General features: G+C 47.7%; 1 protein-coding gene across 1 annotated transcript in view; it reads left to right on the top strand.

Annotated features, from left to right (window-relative positions):
• Positions 1 to 4,006: 4,006 nt before the first annotated feature.
• Positions 4,007 to 22,234, top strand: part of MORC3 (MORC family CW-type zinc finger 3) — a 50,175-nt gene continuing 31,947 nt past the window's right edge. The window contains exon 1 of the mRNA XM_083171738.1: positions 4,007 to 4,158. Within this exon, the coding sequence (XP_083027864.1) occupies positions 4,120 to 4,158 (39 nt within the window). The 5' untranslated portion in view covers positions 4,007 to 4,119. The remainder of the gene's footprint in view (positions 4,159 to 22,234) is intronic.

Genomic DNA, 22,234 nt, shown 5'->3' with positions numbered 1-22,234 from the left:
AACATCTAAAAAATCAAATGCCGATATTTCCAAGGTGTTTTTTGATTTTTACTCCTCCCTTTATGCTGCCCCCACAATAAATATAGAAGCCAAGAACAGTTTCTGGTCAAATCTCCAAATTCCCACCCTCTCACAGGCTCAAAAGGAATCCCTGGTGGCCCCCATATCAATGGAGGAAATACAATCGACAATAATGAAACTTAAAAACGGAAAATCCCCTGGACCAGATGGGTTCGCCAATGAATATTTTAAAATATTAGCCCCTAAAGTGGCCCCACCCTTAACAGCAATGTTTAATGAAATTATGGCAGGGAAAGCCCTCCCACTACATTTTAATTCGGCAGTGGTACGACTCCTCCCCAAACCAGGTAGAGATGCGGAAGACCCAAGTTCCTACCGACCTATATCATTGTTAAACAGTGATTACAAATTACTTACCAAGGTTATAGCAGACAGACTTAAGCTGATCCTTCCCCATTTGGTCCATCCAGACCAGTCCGGATTTATTTGGGGGCGTCAGTCGGTGGTGAACATTAGGAAATTACTAGCTGTAATGGAGTGGCTTTGAGTTCACCCATCCGGGGAACAGAACGTAGTTCTGTCCCTGGATGCGGAGAAAGCCTTCGACCTAGTTACATGGGACCATGTATTCGAAACACTCCATAGATTTGGAGCCCCCCCCCAATTTATGACTCTGCTCAAAACTCTATATACAAACCCCGCCACGCAAATCCTCAATAACGGCTTCCTTTCACAACCATTTTATACAAAACGTGGCACCCGACAGGGATGCCCATTGTCCCCACTAATATTTGCCCTGGCTCTGGAGCCATTGGCCATAGCCCTTAGAGCATCCCCTGCATATACTGGAATTAAAGTCGGTGGAGAAGAGGCTAAATTAGCCCTCTTCGCCGACGATATGTTGGTTTTCCTATCAAACCCAAAGGAGACTGTTCCCGTAATAATCCCCTTGATAGAACAATTTGGATCTTTTTCCGGTCTTAAGGTAAATTACAATAAATCTGAGGCGATGATCCTCTCTGGCCCCAAATTCCCGTCAGGCATAGACTCCCCATTGGCCCAATTCTCTATAGTAAAGAACACAATGAAGTACTTGGGCATCCGCATACCTCACTCTGTATCCGAAATATATTCGGCTAACTTTCGACCCGTGATAGCGGAAATTTCCGCACTGCTCCATAGATGGACCGCCCTTCCCCTCTCAACGATGGGAAGGGCGGCGGTCATCAAAAGCATTGCATTCCCTAAGTTAGCATACCTGTTACAAATGATACCACTTTCCCTTACCAAACAAGACTGCGCCATAGTCAAAACTGTGTTCTCTAAGTTCTTATGGGCTGGCAAAAAGCCGAGAATTGCTTACGCAAAACTGCAACTCCCTAGGTCTGAGGGAGGACTCAATATCCCAGACCCGGCGACATTTAGTAGGGCAGTTTTCTTTAGATATATAACAGATTGGAGCTGGCTACATTCAACCTTCACCAACCGAGCCATAGAGGAAGCACTATTTGCTCCATACTCACCAATAGCATTAATACATACACCTAGGAAAAAGATTAGTCAAGACATAAAAGATAATATTTTATTTAAGGATACCTACAAGGCATGGATATACACGAACAAAACGTTGAAAAGATCCCCCCAGGTTTCAAGATTTATAACATTTTGGGGTAACCCCGGGTTTCCCCCCGGAATGGACAACCCCCAGTTTTTGGCTTGGAGGAAAGCTGGTTTGGCGGCAATCAGGGATGTGTACGACCCGGGAGGCCATCTTATGTCATTCGCGGACCTAAAAGAAAAGTATAAATTACATCAAAATCATTTCTTTATGTTTCTACAAATAAGGCATATGATTCAGTCCCTTCCCCCGGCTGGTCCGGAGGGAGCGGAGACTGATCCAGTTGCCACCATCATGTCACTGGCTCATACGGGAACTTATAGACTTAGATATTATTATGCAGTAGCAGAAGTCACAGATGGGGGTAAGAAATGGAATAAAACTTTAAATGCCTGGAAATTAGAGATCCCTTCGATCCCGGAATATGGGGAGGTCATGAAACACTGCCAACAGACCATGAAATATTTACACTCAGCATCTCTCCAGGAGGTGCACTGGAAAATACTAAACAGGGCATATGTGGCCCCGATACAGAGAGCACACATGATACCTGACGCACCAGACTCTTGCACCAAATGTGGTCAGAGAAGGGCCACCTTTTTTCACAATCTTTGGCAGTGTGGCAAGATATCCACATATTGGAATAAACTGATAATGCTCATAAATAATACCTTCCAACTGAAGGTAACTAAAAACCCTACGGCATGTCTACTCCTAGTATTGAAAGATTGGGATTGGGGAGGTCGGAAAAAATCCTTGTTGCCTGTGATAACAGTAATCTTAGGAATAGCAAAAAAATTAATTATGAAATACTGGATCAAAAGATCAGCACCCTCCATTCTTGAAACAAAGAACACAATAATAAGTATCTTATACATGGAGAGACAGGCCACATTACCGGACATAGAAACAGGCGTTATGAGGTTTTATCGTAAATGGGGACCCTACATTGAGACTTTACCCAGCGCCACACAATCACAAATTCTAAGCTTGTATGAAAACACATCATGGTATTTGGTGCGACAACTGAGTCATACATGACCAACTCTCCCAACCAATATAAATGGAAGAAGGTGGCTTGAAATATTAAAGCAAAGCATAGTATCATTTCTAGAAATATCCTTTAGAATTCAAATGCAGCAGCCTCACTTCCCACCCTCCCCCATACCTTCCCTTTGTCTTGTCTAGTCTGTCCAAGTTAGAGTATTAGTTTTTATATTATATGGAATTGGAATTGAAGGCGAGCAATATATTCAACACCATTGAAAGCAAAATCAATATGTATTGATAAATATATATCTATGGTGGCTCTATATTCCTATATGTATAAGCCTACACAATTCCGTATGTTTACATTTCTGTATGTTTGTAATATGTTGAAGAGCAAAACAATGAAAATGTGGTCACCCTGCGCGGTGTACTTCTGTCTAACAAGGAGTGATTTGTCGCCTTGATTTATGACATGTTTATTATGTGACTTTCTCAATAAAATGTTTTTGAAAAAAAAAAGATAAAAGTTGGAATGGTCCAGATCCCACAACGACTCCTGCAGACAGCCGAGCTGCAACCTCTGCCACTAACGAGCTTATGGTGCATGTTCTTGTCCGTGGGGTGTCCCAGTGGCGTAACAATGCCACTGCAGCCCAGGCAGGGGGAGCTGCCTGGTGCTGAGGGAGCGTATGGTTGCTGTCTGCAGATTCCATGCTGCTCAGCTGTCTGCATGGAATCTGCTGAAAATGGACATCCAAAAAATAGCTGCCGCCTTGAGTTAGACAGATACTAGAGGTCCTACTGTCAGGGGTGCACAGAGCGTATATATCGCTACTGATTCCATGAGCGCTTTGAGCAGGTAACCAGTGTTCCCTCTAAGCTGTGCGCGCACACACAACTCGCCGAGCGTGCACACAGACATTACAACAGAGCGCACAAAGCAGCAGTGGTCCCTTTTTGCAGTTGTGGACTCAATTAATGTGCGTTTCACCCATTAACTATATTGTGTGCTGTGTTTTGAATGTTTAAATGTTTAATATCATTTTGAAGTAAAATTCTGAACGTCATTTTCCAGTTATATAAATGACGCACAAAAATGTAAATTTCCTTCCAAAGTTGCACAGCCAAAATCTTTTGCCACACACAGAATGTTCCATTTTTTATCCCATGCCCAGACCATATCGGGGCCTGTAATCTCTCCCTCCCCATCTCCCTGGTGACAGCTGTCATTGAACCACACCACCCAGACTGACAGCAATCAGGGCAGCCCCGCCTCATACACACTACACAGCGCCTTGCAGACAGTACATGACATGTTTGTATTCGTACGCACGGCGCACGGTCACGTGGGTAAATAGAGCAGGACTGGCGCTGCCGTCAGACTCGCCGCGCCGCGCGATTGGCCGATACCCTCGGGTGACGCCCCGCCCCGGAAGACGGATGCGCTCAGCTGCTCTGCCCTCTCTGGGCATCTTGTGCCTTTAAGCAACATGGCGGCGCTGAGTACGGAGGGAATACGGCTGAGTGCGGTGAGATAGTGCGGGCTGGACGTGGCAGAGCTCCGGGGGGCGTGACAGAGAGTGCCCTTATTATTATACCATAGTAACTGTTAGAGCACTCAGTGTCTGTATTGGGGAAACTGTATTAAGTCCATTAATAAATAACCGTCTGTATAAGTATCTGTGCCTGTGCCTGACCTGTATGTGGTGATTCTCTTCCCTACGGTACTGGGGTCCTGAGGGCTGCATTGCTCATTGCTGGGGGGTGCAGTGTGTATGTGGGTCCTGCATTGCTCCGTGCTGTGGGTGCAAGGCTCTCTCTGGCTGCATGACTCTTCAGTGGGGGGAAAAGTGGGTCTGGGAGCTGCATTGCTCCATGACTGAAGGTTCAAGAGAAACTGGGGCTGCATTGTTATATGCTGCTGGTTCAGTGAGAGTGGTGGGGGTTAAGTCCTCCATGATGGATGAGCAGGGAGTATGGGGGCTGCATTGCTCCATGGTGGGGGCCTGGGAGCTACATTGCTCCATAGTACTGTTGTGTTATATTATTGTTTCTGATGTCGCTGGTTTCATTTTCGTTTCCGGGTCTGACCGTATCTGTCATTATTCTGACACATCCCGGAAATACTGCAATGTTGTTTTATATTGTTACAATCACAGCCGCCTGGGCAAAAGGGAATACATAGTATCAGCTCCGGGTAATTACATAGTATCAGCTGTCTATAGAAGGGTTTTTTTGCAACATATTGTACAAGTGAATCTTAGCAGAAAAATACCGATGAGTCTGATTAAATAAATGTGCTGGTAGATTGTCTGTCTATTAGGACCTTCAATTGTGGGTTCATCTTGTTAAGTACTATGGATGTTGCTTAATTCTTTGTAATTATACAGATTTTGAGTTTTAGTGTGAATACATATTTATTTAATTGACTTCAGTTATATGTTAAAAGTGGAACAAACTGAATATGATCTCTAGATGGACCTATATTAGATTCACATGCATTGGGTCGACCACTGAAGATTGGCATGGCTTAGGTCAACACATAAAATAGGTTGACAGGGTTGGAAGGTCTACAGTCAAAAAGGTTGACGTGAGTTTTTCACTTTTTTTTTTTTTGGTTGTGCCGACAGGCGGTATTTCATGCTCTACCATCATCCTCTAGTACAGTGGTTCCCAACCTTTTTTCTCTCCCGTACCCCTTGATTAGGCTTTTCATTGAAGAGTACCCCCTCCTCTCAATTTGAAATATAGACCGTACTTACGAGTGGAGAGGAAGTGAGCATTATGCCTGTCCTTCTATTAAGGAGTAACGGATAGGAATCGTGCCCTTCCATGTCTGGTTGCTGGTTGTGTATTGTCTCCAGGGTTCCCCCAACACCTGTAGAATTAATGCTGCTGCTTCCTCCACCTGTGTCGGCACAAGGCAGATGATTGCTGATGTCTTAGGGCAGCACGGTGAAACAAGGAAACACTGATGATGCGGATGATGCTAAAGACAGAACCGTGACACAACATGGTTCATCTCCATGGCAATGGGTCTTCTTCTGCCATCGAAATACTTTTTTTTCATCTTCCGCCATTACCAATATTATTTTCAAGTACCCCCAACTGGTATGCAGAGTACCCCCAGGGGTACTTGTACCCCAGGTTGGGAACCACTGCTCTAGGGCGTGCTAGGAGACTGGAATAGTGTTCTGAGCGTAGTGAGGCACCATGCCCGAAGCACTTTGACTGTGTCTATGTGGACATGCGGGAAAAAAAAACCCGAAAAAACCCATGTCGACCTTTTGACTGTTGACCTAATGCTTGTGTCGACCTTAGCCAAGTCGATGTAATACATTTACAGCTCCATTCCAAACCTGCATTTCTATTTCAAAGTAATTTTCCCGTTCCTATTTTTACCCTTCCAAGGTAAAAATGTTGACATTTGCTTCAGAACTTCAAAACCTCTTGGACCCACCCCTGCGAATATACATAGCTTAGCGAGCCGGTGTAAATCGAGCCCAGAGTGCATACATATTGGAAGATATACACAAAAATATCGAGTCGTTATCGTGCATATCGCTGAAAGATCTCATATTTTATGTACCCAGCTTTAAGAATGTGCCTGTAGAAGTACAGTATGTAGACAATTATATTCTACAGCTGTTTTTTGTAACTTGTGTCCGAAGACCGAATGAATATCTTTGTAGACAATAAATAATGACTTTTGGTTACTTAAGGCCCATACACACTGGGCGATATTGAGCTGAAAGCCGCTCAAAACACCAAGTTTGAGCAGCTTTCAGCTCAAATCCGCCCAGTGTGTATGCCCCAGCGATGAGCGCTGCTGCGCGCTCCCGCATCATCGCTGGGAAAGCCGCTCATCTGCTGGTAATACCAGCAAATGAGCAGCTTTCTGGATGGCTTAGTATAGCGCTGGGCTATACAAAGCCGTCCGGACCCCCCTGACAGCGCCAGGCAGAGGGAAAGCCACTCAGTGTGTATGCCTTTCCCCCAGTGATGACAGACCCTGGGCGATTATGCCAAGTGTGTATGGACCTTTAGTAGTTTCGCTTTTCTAATGATTTTAGGTAATGCCGCCCTCTACTGTTGTGTGTAATGCTTGAATAATTAACACATGTAGTATGAAATCCGATAACAAAATGAGAAGACTATATAACCCCTCACACATTATAAATAGTCAGTGCTTGAAGGGGACACACTGGAATGACAGGGATTTATTCTGATATTGAAATAAATCCCCATCAGCCAAAATCACCCACGCACACTGGAACCATGATAATGATGGATGGAGTGACCACTGTTCCATCCTTCATCAACATGCATGGCGTCACTAGGTTTGATGGACAGCACATCAAACCTAGCATTGTCGCAAGTGACTGCAAGAGTGTGCGTGTACAATGGGCGACATGCTAATTCACCCGACCGAGTCGTAGATCGCCCAGTGTGTACCCAGCTTAAGTTATGTCAGCACATAGGGCCTTATTCTGGCCCTATGGCTCTGAATGCGGACGGACGGCCGATAGTTGGTGTTTGCGCATGTGCAGAGGCGTATCTGCGCATGTGCGAACGCCGTGCATGTATGAATACGGCGTGAATTCTGTACAAAAAAAAGGATCAGTCGGAACCATCCTAGCAGGGGGTGGAGAGGGGCGTGATGGGCTGTTTGGGCTCATTACCATATGCGTACGCCCCGCGTTTCATGGGCGTTCCCATGAAAATGTTGGGCGTACGTATGGTAATGCGGCCGTGACGCACGTGTGGGGGGGCGGACATATGACATAGCCGGATGCCAGCTGCCCGCCCATATCCCTGCTTTCACACGGAGAAATGCCCGAGTGGTCTGGAGCACTCGGTGCTGCCTCACCATTCGGTCCAGCATTCGATGGTCGGCGACCATCGAATGATGGGGAGGTTCCCACATATGGAGGAGGTTTTCACATGAAAAATCCACTCGCGGCCCATTCGGACGGCGTCTTACCGCATTCGGACAGTGTGAGCGATCCGTACAGAAGGCGGGGCTAAGAACACTCGGTTCCTGTCCGAAAATATGCATCCGACCGTATCAACTAGAATAAGGGCCATAGTCTCGGTCTGGTATTTGTCTCCAGTCGGCTGTACTAATTTCTGCGATGCCTGCCTGGCCGCTTACTGTGAACTAAGGTGGTTGGGGAGCACAGAAATTCTCCCCTTTATCACCCCAATGACTAATTAGGCATTTGTAAGTTTTCAGTTAGCTTAACTGGGGTAAAAAAAATTGCTTAAAAGTACCCCAAATACAACTTTTCATTAGCTTATGCACCCCAAATATAATGATTGCTTTTCTATAATTTTTTTGAAGAAAATGTAGAGTATCCTCAACTGATTCCCTCTTCTACTTGTTGTTTTGCATTCGATATTCAGTTCCTTTTAGTAATTTAAAAAAATGCACAAAAAACTTACGAAATTTGTTCAAAGGAAAAGATAAATTAGCATTTGACACCTTTTAAAAAATGCAGTACTTTCCTTATCATATACCCACTAACAATCTGTTTGCTCCTTTCAAATGTAGTCTGTAGTTATTAATGCTGTGAGATATCATGGTTGGTTAAAAAGTCCTCAGGTTGGAGCTACCCCCTGTGGTGCTATGTGTAAGAACAGAATAAAAACTACATGTGAGCCCTGAAGAGGGTGGAGAGTATGCTGCTGATAACCTCTTGTATGGGGTGAATGAATGGTCCTTTGCACCTTTAACGGAGGACTTCATCTTCTTTTTTTTTTTTTAAGACTTTTTTGAGCAATAAACATCTTGCTTTTAAGCCAATTTTTTTCATCCTGTGATTAATGCGATAAAACATTTTTCCGTTCCCTATAGATTGTAAGCTTGCGAGCAGGGCCCTCCTACATTTTGACTGTCTGTAAATACCCTGTTTGTTGTATCACTGTCTCCTTTGTAAAGCGCAATGGAATATGCTGCGCTATATAAGAAACTGCGGTACTTGTGAGTTATCTGGGCTGCCGATTTTTTGATTGTATGCCTTAAGTTAAGGCATACAATCAGATGCGATGCGATATCGCATCGCATGCGACCATCGGATGCGATGGCCCGATTTTTCCATAGGAATCAATGTTAAAATGGACTGAGTCCATTTTAACATGGAATTCAATGGGAAAAAGGGGTCCTTTTCATACCCCTACTATCCAAGTGGGCATGGAGTTGGATATAAACCTGTGGCGAGCGTAGCGAGCCACCGAGCCCGAAGCGTGGCGAGCGAACGGTATTCTGTGTCCCCTCGCGGGGCTCGCCACGCTTCGGGCTCGGTGGCTCGCTACGCTCGCCACAGGTTTATATCCAGCTCCATGCCCACTTGGATAGTAGGGGTATGAAAAGGACCCCTTTTTCCCATTGAATTCCATGTTAAAATGGACTCAGTCCATTTTAACATTGATTCCTATGGAAAAATCGGGTCATCGCATCGCATCCGATGGTCGCATGCGATGCGATGTGCCCGATCCGACCCGATTTAGAAATCGGCAGCCCGGATAACTCACAAGTACCGAAACTGCTAATAAATAAATACATTTCCTGGAGTAAGCCCGGCAACCCTGACCATTGAGCTAACCAGGAGGAATGTCCTCAGTGTACCATGCATACACATAAATGAGTGATTTATGAGTGAAATTAGCCTGAGGTTCCAAATGTGGTTCCAGGTGTCAAGCGGTAGGAGCCTGGTGGTGGCAGCGAACATACTTGCCCACTGTTCAGTGGGCTGAGTCAGTAACAGGCAATTACTGATAGTAAGAGGGAATTCCATATAGACTCAGGTCCATCAGGGACCCACAATCCAAATATGTAATTGCTTAGTACAGGCAGCAGGGGGCTTCTCTCACAGAGTATAACACTTTATTTCTGAGTGAATGCACAAGTATGAGTAACTATACTGATAGGATGGGGGGGCGTGGCCTAGCGGTAGATGGTGTAGGACGCGTGCCTGCTGAGCTCCTGACCATATCATCCTGCAAACACTGTTTGTCATCGGGGAGAACCTCTGTTTTGCTGGAGACGGGTGACCTACATGCCCCTGATCATTCTGGCCCTGAGGTGAGGTGCCTGCGCAGCCGGAGTGACCTGTGTCCAACTTGGGAAGGACATCTCCCTGCTGGACGCGCTATCAGGCGCCATCTTGGGACTGAGAGGGGGACGGCGGCTGCTGCGGAGATCCACCGTGCAGGGCTATACGGACGACTATCTCCGTGCCCTGCGGTGCTTGCAGTGCCCCCCGGCGCCTGTGAATATAACGTTGCAGCCTTACAGGGGTCTGTGGAGAGAGAACTGCTGCTGCGGGAGCACAGACGCCAGCCGCGTGAGAGTGACGGCGGTGAAAGAGGGCGCTTCCCGCTATAGCTTCCACCTGAGGCGGCAGTGATATCGGGCGAGAAGTAGGAGAGAGGACAGCTGCTGCTAACCACAGCGCCGGACAAACGTGCCTCCCCTGTGCCTGACGATCAGCTCCCGGAGAACTTCTCACCAGGGCCCTGCGTAACAGTGAGTACCCCTGCCGCCATCTTGAGGAGGGAAAGCTGTGAGACCTAGACGCCCCGCGCATCATATTGGGACCCTGAGGCTCAAGAGGGATCCCCTACCCCCTGTCACCGGGCAATTACAAGGGGTATAGGCGCAGTAGAAGCTTCATCGAGTGTATACCCCCTGGCTGGACAGCATATACATGAGGGGAAAGGAATTGCTGCCAAATAGTATGCACCTTCCACCATTTTGTGAGCAAGTGGAGTGACCTGACTATCCCCTGGGAACAGTTTGCTTTCTTTACTGGAGTCCCTATCCTATTGCTGACACCCCTTATTACACGGGTTGGTGTTTGAGAATATTGTGAGGCACATGCTGTACCCCTCAGACCATCTATAAGGAATTCACACCTGTGCTTCCCCTTGAGTGTGCCCCCCTGATCACGGGTTACCGTGGTTTGCTCAAATAACTGCTGCAGGGGACCAGTGAGTGCTGTCCTGACTTGCTGGGAGATTTCAGCCTGCCCTATGTCCCGCAGAAATACACCAGCTGCTGCGGCTAAACTGGCAAAATTTGCTAGACAAGACCCCACACCACCCCCTGCTGAGGTCCATTCCCCTGAACCCAACATGGCGGAGCCACCAGAGGTCACGCTGGCACAACTCCTGCAGGCCATTACTGATTCAGAGAAGAGACTTGCTGGCAAGGTTGCAGAAGTTAAAATTGATATATCCTTTATAAGACAGGACATGCAGAAGCTGAGAGACAGGGTTGAAGAAACTGAGACCAGAATCTCTATGCTGGAGGATACCACAGCGCCTATCCCCAATCGCCTTACCACGTTAGAATCCCAAATGTCAACCTGTCAGCAGAAACTGACTGATATGGAGGGGAGGCTGAGGAGGAATAATGTGCGATTTGTGGGCCTCCCTGAGAAGGCGGAGGGTGCGAATCCTGAATCTTTCCTTGAGTCTTGGTTGATATCTCTGTTTGGAAAGGAAGCTTTTACCCCACAGTTTGCAGTGGAGAGGGCACACAGGGTGCCCACGCGTCCGCTACCTCCTGGTGCTCCGCCACGCACATTCATCGCAAAATTTCTGCATTACAAGGACCGTGACGCGGTACTCAGACTGGCGAGAGTGAAGGGTCCCCTTGAATATGAGGGGCAGCGGGTGGCGGCCTTCCAGGACTTTTCTGTGGAAGTCCAAAAGTCCAGGTCACAATTCACTGGGGTTAAACAGCGTCTACGCACCCTCCAGCTGAAGTATTCGATGCTTTATCCGGCACGACTGCGGGTGGTTGCTGGTGCCCGCACCCATTTCTTTGACACACCCCAGGCTGCTTCAACTTGGATGGACACACAGCCAGCCCCACGGGAGCTGCCTCCCTGAACTGCCCCTCCATTGATGTGTCTATTGAAGTTTGTCTGATATGCTTAAAACCCTGTCTCTCATTTTTCCCAGGCACCTTGCATTGATAATATCTGTCATGTAGAGCCATGTTTTCTAGAAATGTTATTTAGAAATGATTTCTAAGAGGTATTCTCTCCTATTTGATCAAATGTTTATGCTCCATGGTCAGGAGCGACATGTTCTTTAGGCCATAAATAGTAGCTGCCCCCCTAAGGGTCTAGGCTTTTTCTCTTTCAATGGTCCTGGTGACACAGCTCAACACTGGGATGTAGGAGGGTCCGAAGGAGCCAGGCACCTATCCTAAAGTTTTAGAGGGTAGGCTCCTCCCCTACTGCATCCCTGGACTCTTCAGTTCGTGTTAGGTGCCCACTGGAGTGGGTGCTATTCTAAAGGGCTGCAGGAGCAGCCGAAGAATTAGAGTAGTTAGGGGATTTTTATTATTTTATTAACTTTTACCCTAGCTAGGTAGGCACAGTGTGAGGATTCTCATAGTGAATCCTCACACTGCTTGCGCAGCAGGAGCTGACAGAAGCGCGTCCTGTCAGCTCACTGTGCACAGGGTAGACACTGTCTGGTCTCCCTGTGCAGCGCTTATAGCCTTTTCTAAAAGGCTGCCTGGGCTCCGGAGTACCCTGAAACCGGCTCCACGTTTAGGTGGGGATCATGGGGGACAGGCGCTCCGTGATGGCGGCGGCCATTTTATGCGGAGCTTACACGCTGAGCTCCTAGATGAGAGGACAGCAGCGTTGTGACAGGCATGTTCCAAGTGATCCCCGTTTGAGGGGGAGACACTGGAACTAGGAAATCCTACCTAAGGAGCGGCTTGCTGGGGGTGGTTGGCGCCAAAAGGTCACGGACCCCGCAGCAGCAGGGACCTGTGGTCTCTTCCTTCACTCTGACTTTGGCGCCTTTCAGAACGCTTGCAGCGGAGCTGAGCTGGCTTACTGATCCTGGCAGAGTGACTTGGATTTCCTGGGCATCGCTTCCCCGCAGTTGAAACCAACAGACAGATAAGTGACTGGGTGCATTGCTCTGTATAAACGCTTGTACATTGTTTGCACTGTGTATACTGATAGATATACATTTATCACTTGCATCATGTCTGAGCATCAGGCTGTGGTTTTGGGGGAGGGAGCCCTTAGTGCACTGAGCGCGTGCAATGTTTGCACACAAAAGTTTGTCCCTGAGCAGATGGCCAAGGGGGGCTTATGTATTACTTGCGCTGATGTGAGACCCAAGGGCAGTGATCCCCATAGGGCAGAGCAGATGGAACCTGCGTGGGCCAGGGCCCTAGGCAGGTCAGTAAACGCTTTGGTGCAGCTTTTGGACAGGCAGAGTGATGGGCTGGTAGAATCACAGAGACCTATGCCATCATCTCAGCAGTCGTCTGGCTCCTTGCCTCTTACCCAGGCAGATCCTGCACTTATCCAGGTGATGCAGGATACTGCAAAAGGGATTAACAGGTTCAGTGAAATGCTGGACAAAATGGATGATGTGGCAGGGACCCCTAGAAGGTCTTATGCTTTAACTACTGTGGTAGATGAAGAGGAAGGAGAGTATACTGACATCCCCTGGGATCAGGGTGATGATTTGGAAGAGAACTCTGCTGCTGGTGTAGAGGATCTCATTGTAGCTGTGAAGCAGGCTTTAAAGCTGACTGTGGAGGATAAGACTCCTGTTAAAGGTGTTTTTAAGCGACAGCGGAAGGAGGCTGTTACTTTTCCTTCAGATGAGGGGTTACAGGAATTGTTAGAAGGGGCTTGGAAAACTCCTGATAAGAGGCTTCAGATGCCAAAACGATTCCTTAGTCTGTACCCCATGCCAGAGTCTCATGCGGAGCTCTGGGAAAAGGTCCCAGTTGTGGACGCTTCAGTGGCACGGTTGTCCAAGGCTACTGTATTACCAGTACAAGGCGGTGCAGCTTTTAAAGATTCTGTGGATAAAAAGCTGGAGGGAAACCTCAAAGCTATCTTTGAAGGGGTGGGGTTTACCTTACGACCCTTTATTGCTTCAGCCTGGGTTTCTAAGGCCATGATAGAGTGGGCTGGTGAATTATGCACCATGCTGCAGGCTGACCCGGGTGCATTACTGCTTGCAGAAAAGATTAAGGCAGCAGCAGAATATGCAGTTGAAGCAGAGGAGGAAGCTATTAAAATGGCAACCAGAGTGTCCACAGTCTCCATTAATGCCAGGAGAGTGCTTTGGCTTAAAGCCTGGGAAGCAGACAATGAGTCCAAGAAGGCTCTGGAAACATTAGCCTTCAAAGGAAAGGTACTCTTTGGTACCGAATTAGAGGAGATTATAAAACAGGCCACAGGCGGCAAAAGTACATTTCTGCCGGCCTCCTCAGCAAAGCAGACGTCCAGATTTTCTGCTTTTAAGCCGTCCTTTCGGCCCTCCCCTAGAGGTGGTGCGTCCTTTCGAGGACAGTCTTTCAGGGGAAGGTTTCAGTCCTCTAGAGGCAAGACACAAAAGTCAAAATTTGGCTCTTTTCACAAGAAGCCTGCCAATAAAGGAGAGGATAAACCCTCTGCATGACTGTCAGGGGCTTTGCCCGACAGTGACAAAAGTGGGCGGGCGTCTCACACTCTTCAGGGACGCTTGGGCTTCTCTAGGCCAGGATGCCTGGGTGCTAGACATCATAACACAGGGTTACAAAATCCCTTTCAGAGGGCCACCTCCGAAGAGGTTCATTCCCACATCCTTACCAAAGGAGGCACGGCTGCGTACAGCTCTTGTGAGAGCAGCGCACTCCCTTTTGGAAAAAGGGGTGGTTACACTAGTCCCCAAGACAGAGTGGAAGAAAGGCTTTTACTCCACGCTGTTCCTGGTGCCCAAACCAGACGGGTCTTTCAGACCAATACTAAATTTGAAGTCTCTAAATGTTCATTTATGGGTAGACCATTTCAAAATGGAGTCTCTACGGTCAGTACTCCTGAGTCTGGACCAGGGAGAATTTTTGGCGTCCATGGATGTCCAGGACGCATATCTGCACGTCCCTATACACCCGGAGCATCAGACCTTGTTGAGGTTTGCCATAGGAGACCTGCATTTACAATTCCGGGCGTTACCCTTTGGGCTAGCAACCGCGCCAAGGGTATTCACAAAGATAATGTCAGTGATGGCGGCGGTGCTGAGGCTCAGGGGAATCACAGTAATACCCTATTTGGACGATCTCCTGTTCAAAGCGGAGTCAGCAGCCATGCTGCAGAGTCACTTGGCAGAGGCCATCAGTTTTTTGCAGGCTCACGGCTGGATTTAAAATTTGCAAAAATCTCAGTTGGTACCGTCACAAAGACTCCAATTCTTGGGAGTTATAATGGACACCCATCTTCATCGGGTTTTCCTCCCGGAGATAAAGGCCAGGGATCTGGTCACCCTAGTCCAGGAGATTCTCAGGGCTCAGAGCATTTCAGTATGGAGGTGCCTCAAGCTCCTGGGGAAAATGGTGGCGTCATTCGAGACGCTTCAATTTGCCAGGTTCCACTACCGGAGGTTCCAATGGAACATTTTGTCAGCCTGGTCAGGAAACACTTTGACCATGAAATCCGAGATGATAGTGCTGTCTTCGGACACTCAGGAATCCTTGAAATGGTGGACAGAAGTAGATTCCCTTCAGTGGGGTCGGTCATTACAGACCTGGGACTGGTTGGTAGTAACTACCGACGCCAGTCTCAGGGGCTGGGGGGCAGTAGTCCTGGATCTCAGGCTTCAGGGCCTGTGGACGGCAGAGGAATCAGCGTTACCGATCAACATCTTGGAGCTGAGAGCTGTCTGGAAAGTGATTTCCTTGGCGGGAGACAGGTTACAGAACCTCCCTTTGAGGATTCAGACCGACAATGCCACAGCTGTGGCGTATCTGAATCACCAGGGAGGTACACGCAGCAGATTGGCCATGTGGGAGGTGTCCAGAATCTTCCTATGGGCGGAACAGAATGTTCCAGCTGTATCGGCTATATTCATTCCAGGAATAGAGAACATAGAAGCCGACTTCCTGAGCAGGGAGGAGCTCAAGGAAGGGGAATGGAGCTTACACCCTCAGGTGTTTCACCAGATCACCTCGATGTGGGGAATCCCGGATGTGGACCTGATGGCATCCAGGGTCAACCGTCAAGTGCCCAGGTTTTATGCCAGAACGAGGGATCCACTGGTGGAGGCAGTGGATGCCATGACTATTCACTGGCAGGGAGATCTCCTTTATGCATTCCCACCAGTACCAATGTTACCGAGACTTCTGAAGAAAATACAGGGGCAGAAGGTTCCAGTGATCTTAGTGGCCCCAGATTGGCCAAGGAGGTCCTGGTACTCGAGGCTTCAGAGGTTGTCTGTGGACTCATGGCGACTACCTCTGAGACCAGACCTTCTAAGACAAGGCCCATTCAATCACCTGGATTCCGATCGATTGATTTTGACGGCCTGGCTATTGAAACCACCATTTTGAAAAGGAAAGGGTTTTCTGAGGCAGTAGTACAGACGATGATAAAAGCCAGAAAAGCTGTATCTTCGGCAAATTATTATAGAGTCTGGAAGACTTACATTCGATGGTGTGAGAGGAGAAAGGCTCATACGTCTCATTTTAAGCTATCAAGAATGATGGAATTTTGACAAGATGGTTTTTCATCGGGGCTAAGCCTTCAGTCACTGAAGGTGCAGATTTCGGCCTTGTCCATCTATTTCCAGAAAAAGATAGCCATTTTACCGGAAATTCAAACCTTTTTACAAGGAGTATCCAGGTTGAAGCCTCCATATAAGCAACCAGTAGCACCTTGGGATCTATCACTGGTTTTGGAATGCCTTCAGAAGGCACCATTTGAACCTTTAAGGTCGGCTGACTTTAAGTTTCTCACGTGGAAGCTAGTGTTTTTGTTAGCAGTAGCATCTGCTAAAAGAGTTTCAGAGTTGGGAGCCTTGTCATGTAAATCTCCCTTCTTAATTTTTCATGATGACAGGGCTGTTTTGAGAACAGTGCCTCAGTTTTTACCGAAGGTGGTATCTACCTTCCATTTAAATCAGGAGATAGTTCTACCTGTGTTTCAACCCCCAGAGGGTTCTAAGAAAAGGGACAAGTTGAGAACTTTGGATGTTGTGCGTGCTTTACGCATATATGTGGACAGAATGAAGAGTGTCAGGAAAACTGACACATTGTTGGTATTGTATGACGTACACAAAATTGGTTGGCCTGCATCTAAGCAGACTATTGCTAGGTGGTTGCGGTCTGTGATAGCCTTTGCATACACCAAGGTGGGTAGACCGGTACCGGCCAAAATAAATGCGCATACCACCAGGTCAGTCGCCACCTCTTGGGCGGTTCGACATGGGGCCACAGCTGAGCAGGTTTGCAGAGCTGCCACTTGGTCATCTGTTCACACATTTGCCAAATTCTATAGATTCCATGAGTTCGCGTCGGAGGACGCATCATTCGGGCGAGCAGTGCTGAGAGCTGCAGACCTGAGCGTACCCTCCCAAAGGACCGGCTCTGGAACGTCCCAGTGTTGAGCTGTGTCACCAGGACCATTGAAAGAGAAAAAGGGATTTTTGTAAGAACTTACCGTTCGAATCCCTTTCTCTGATATGGTCCTGGTGACACAGCTATCCCTCCCTTACGCTCAGTAAGTATGCCAGAAGTTTCATGATGTTCATGTTAAAATGGTTAAAAGTTAACAGTTTCTGTTATAAAATGTGCATATAATATGTGCAGGCGTTTGTACTGAGTTAATGTATTCCAGTGGCTTTGAAAGATGAACTGAAGAGTCCAGGGATGCAGTAGGGGAGGAGCCTACCCTCTAAAACTTTAGGATAGGTGCCTGGCTCCTTCGGACCCTCCTACATCCCAGTGTTGAGCTGTGTCACCAGGACCATATCAGAGAAAGGGATTCGAACGGTAAGTTCTTACAAAAATCCCTTTTTCCTTTTTCTTTTTCTCTTTTTCTCGGGTTAGGTTAATTGAAAGGTCTCCTTAGAGGAGTCGATTCGGGGTTGACGTTAGGGGAACAAAGTGTACCTATGTTTGGGTGGGTATGCCGGGTGGGTTGGGATTGATCTAGTTTTTTTGTTTTTCTTGAAGTGTGTACATTGTTCCTACATATTTGCTCCTGGTTGCTGAATGGAATGGGAAGGTGTGATGTGATACTCTTACTGAGTATCATCTCCCTCTGTTTGCTATTTTTCCCACTGTTGTACAATGGTGAAAGTCCTAGGATGGAATGTCAGAGGTCTTAATGACCGGGTCAAGCGTACTTTGGTGATGAATCAGCTTAGAGCTCGCTCCCCAGGAATTGCATGCCTTTTTGAAACATACCTAGTGGGTAGCCGAGTATTGTCACTAAAAAAACCTTGGGTGGGGTGGTTTTTCCACTCAGTTTTTCACCCTAATTCTAGGGGGGTCTCAGTATTGATAAATAAATGCATGGGTTTCAGGTGTCAAAAAGTGCAGACGGACCCTAGGGGATGTTATGTGTTCCTGGCAGGCACTCTGCATGACTCCCCCCTGGTGTTGTTGGCCATTTATAACCCACCTCCATACCAGCCCACTGTCATCAATAAGGCATGTACCTTTATGCAAGACTTCCCCACATACCCAGTCATTTGTGTTGGAGATTTTAATGCTGTAATGGACGAGTCGTTGGACAAGTGGAGACCTGTCCCTGGTGGAGGGAGAAGTGGGATGACGACCTTTGCACGACTTGTCAGAGAAGTGGGCTTAATAGATGTATGGAGACTAAGATACCCAACGGCTAGCTGCTTTTCGTGTTTCTCGGGTACTCATGGGGTCTTTTCGCGTATAGATATGGCCCTGATATCCAGGCGGCTGGTTCCCTCTGTGACTGCCATCGAATACTTGCCCCGAGGTGTTTCTGACCACTCCCCGGTGTGTCTTGAGGTGGAGCTGGAGGGCACCAGAGGCGCTAAGTTCTGGCGTTTCAATCCTTTCTGGCTGACGGAGATGGGGGCGGCCTCTGAATTACTGGCTTTATGGGAGGAATTTTTTGAAAATAATCCTATAGAGGGAGATACCCCACTGGTTTGGGATACATTTAAGGCGGTGTTGCGGGGCTCACTGATTTCCCGGGTGGCACAACTTAAGGTCTTTAGCCGAAAGGCAGAGGCTGAGCTGGAGAGGCAGAGTACAGAGCTTGAGCAGAAATATTTGATGTCAGGGCTTACAGCTGATCGTGTGGAGTGGCTCCTTGTCCACAAAAAATGGTGCGAAATGCTGCTGGATAAATCCAAGCGGCGTCTCTTGTTCCAGTCACATGACTTTTACACACAGGGTGACAGGTCGGATAAATTCCTGGCTTATTTAGCTAGAGAAAACCAACCCCCTACAGTTGTACACAGTATACGACAGGACGACGGTACAATTTGTACAGGGACCCTCCCAGTGGCAACCTCATTTTGTAAACATTTTGAAAAAGTATATGAATCCCGAGCAACCTACGCCCCGACAGAACTAGCTGACTACCTTGATGGGATAACGACACCCAGTCTGAACGCTGACTCCAGGGAATTTTTGGATGGCCCCCTCACGTTAGAGGAGATCGAGGCGGCAATTAAGGCCTTCCCCAATTCTAAGTCCCCGGGGGTGGATGGGCTACCTATCGAATTATACAAAACCCACATAACATTCTTTGCTCCCAGATTGCTGGCCCTCTATAATCATCTGCTGAGGCAAGGATCTCTCCCTGCGTCTATGGCGGAGGCGCTGATAGCCCTTATTCCAAAGCCTGGTAAAGACCCGCTGTCACCTGACTCATACCGGCCCATTTCGCTACTGTCCACTGATGTCAAAATACTGGCTAAACTACTGGCAATACGTCTAAATGCGGTTGTGCTTCAGGTGGTACATGCCAATCAGACCGGCTTTATGCCTGGCAGATCGACAACCCTTAACCTGCGCCGCCTTTTTACCTATTTACAGTGGGCTCGGGAGGGAATGGATGACGCGGTGGTGGTCTCCTTGGACGCAGCCCGCGCCTTTGATTCGGTAGAGTGGGGCTATTTGTGGGAGGTGCTGAGCAGGTTCGGAATAGGTCCAAATTTTCTATCGTGGGTTAAGTTGCTGTACTCCGGGCCGACTGCCCGAGTGATGGTTAATGGCTTCACCACATCCTCCTTTAGCTTGGGCAGGGGAACTAGACAGGGGTGTCCCCTGTCTCCCCTGCTATTTGCACTGGCAGTGGAGCCACTGGCCTGCTATGTCAGGGCATCCCCCCTAATTAAAGGGTTTCAAATAGAAGACACAGAGGAGAAAATTGGACTATATGCAGACGATATGATATTGTACTTGTCCGAGATGACCTCTTCCCTCCCAGCATTACTAGCCATCATGACGGAATATGCCAGATTTTCAGGGATAGGTATAAATTGGGATAAGTCAGTGGTATTTTCTCTACTCCCTACTACACAACAGCCTCTATCCTACAGTTGCCCCCTACGGTGGTGCTCGCAATTTAAATATTTGGGTATCCAGGTCTCCCACTCCCCCGCTGAATTTATATCCCTGAACCTGACCCCGCAGATTGACCATCTACGACAGAGAGCCCGCACTTGGCAGACACTCCCTTTATCAGTGACGGGCAGGGTGAATCTCGTTAAAATGACAGTTCAGCCCAAATTTTTGTATATACTCCAGAACTCGCCTGCTTATATACCTGTCTCCTACTTTCAGCTTATAACTAGACATATAGTCTCCTTTATATGGGGGGGCAAACGTTCTCGGGTGGCGGCTAAGACCTTATGTCGATCTAGATATGATGGAGGCCTAGCACTCCCAGACCTTAGGCTATACTACTTGGCAGCGCAACTGGCCCAACTAGCTGAATGGGTCACACCAATACATCACGGGAATTTGCCCAGTGCCTTATTACGCCGGGCGAACCTGTCATTCACGCCCCTGCAATTTCTTCTGGCTAAAACCACGCTGGGGAAACTTCCCTCTCTATTACAACAGGCCCACAGGGTGTGGGCGGCGGTGGGGACCATACGGGGGGACCCGGTTGTGGATTCCTCCTCCCCCATATGGAGAAACAGGGAGTTTCCTGAACTTTATAAATTAAGGATGGGCCCAGACTGGACTTCCTTTGGGGTTTCTGAAATGGGTCACCTTTTTCAGGAAGGAACGCTATATTCTTTTGAGCAAATGGTGACCAAATACGCGATACCAAGACAGTACTTTTATAAGTACCTTCAACTTAGACATGCAGTGGGTGCACAGTGGAGAGGGAACGTGCCTACACTTACCGTATCCCCAGTCCGTACATTGGTCAATAAGCTACCGGACCGGGGGAAGATCTCTGCTCTGTACTCTCCTCTTCTTACTTTTTCCGGGGTGGACCAGCTGGAAGGCTTGCGGGCTAGATGGGTGGTAGATATAGGGCCCATTGAGGACGAACAGTGGTCTCATATGTTGGGCTCACCCAGGGAGGCCACAGCGTTTGCACGGTTTCAACAGATCCAACTATATATCCTGCATCGGGTCTATTGGACTCCACATAGACTTATGAAGATGGGGGGTACCAGGTCTGATACATGTCCCAAGTGTGGGAATCCAGATGCAGATTTCTGGCATTTACTATGGCATTGCCCGCAGATATGCTCCTTTTGGGAGGCTGTCTTGACTAGTGCTCGGGATACGGGTGTGCAGGTGCCACTTGCTGATCCCCGCATTTGTGTTTTTGTACTGGAGTTGGAGGAGCTGCTTCCTAAATGTCATAGAATTTATGTAAATACTCTGCTCACTCTGGCACGTGTGTGTATAGCCAGGACTTGGATGGGCTCTTCCTCCCCGTCCCATGCTATGTGGGTGGCTCTGGTCAACACTACCATATCTCATGAACGATTTATGTACACCAAGAGGAACTGCCTGAGGAAATATGATAAAATTTGGAGCCTGTGGCAGTCATCTGCCTTGTATCTGCAAGACCCATGTCAGTGACCCCCTCCAACCCCCCCCCTCCCCCCACCCCCCTCCTCTGTAATTACAGAACCGATAAAGCTCTGCTTACGTTTAGGACTCGGTTGCACCCTTTGGAGACCTTGTCTCCACATTCCCCTGAGTAACTTTATGTACAACACCGGTCATGATCTCTGTTCAGTAATGCTGTGCAAATGTTTGTACTTAACAACTATAACTGATATACACCAGCCTTTCCAAATCTTGGAATAATGTACCACACAAGTAAAGTTTAAGATGTATGTCTTTATTATTTTCTTTTTAGTTAAATTAGTTATATTATTGTATTATATGTAATCTGGAAACACTTAATAAAAAAACACTTGATTCAAAAAAACTATACTGATAGGATGATGACCATATCTCAGCAGTCTGTAGGTGTGCATATTGATGATGGTCATGAGATCGTCATGGCAATACAACTGAACTTACCATCTGAATGTAATTTCCTAGGGGTAGAGTAAAGGTGCCCACACACGGATAGACATAATGAACAATACAATCTTATACAATTTCCCTTGAAATCCAGAACACTCCTGGCCAATATATATCGAACACACACACACGAGAAGGAGTAAACGATAAGGTTAGGTGGGTCATTTAATGGTCTGCGGTCAATTTCCCGGCGATCGGAATCCCGAATCTTTCTCCCTCAGTGGGTGTCCACGACACCCATAGAGGGAGAATAAATTAGCGTGGCGAGCCCACAAGGGGGGGGGGACGTGGATGCCCCC

The sequence above is a fragment of the Crinia signifera genome, chromosome 2, assembly GCF_055691185.1.
Source record: "Crinia signifera chromosome 2, ASM5569118v1, whole genome shotgun sequence".
Classification (NCBI taxonomy): Eukaryota; Metazoa; Chordata; class Amphibia; order Anura; family Myobatrachidae; genus Crinia; species Crinia signifera.
Note: the sequence above shows the minus strand (reverse complement) of the source record. Positions and strands in the feature narration are given on the sequence as shown.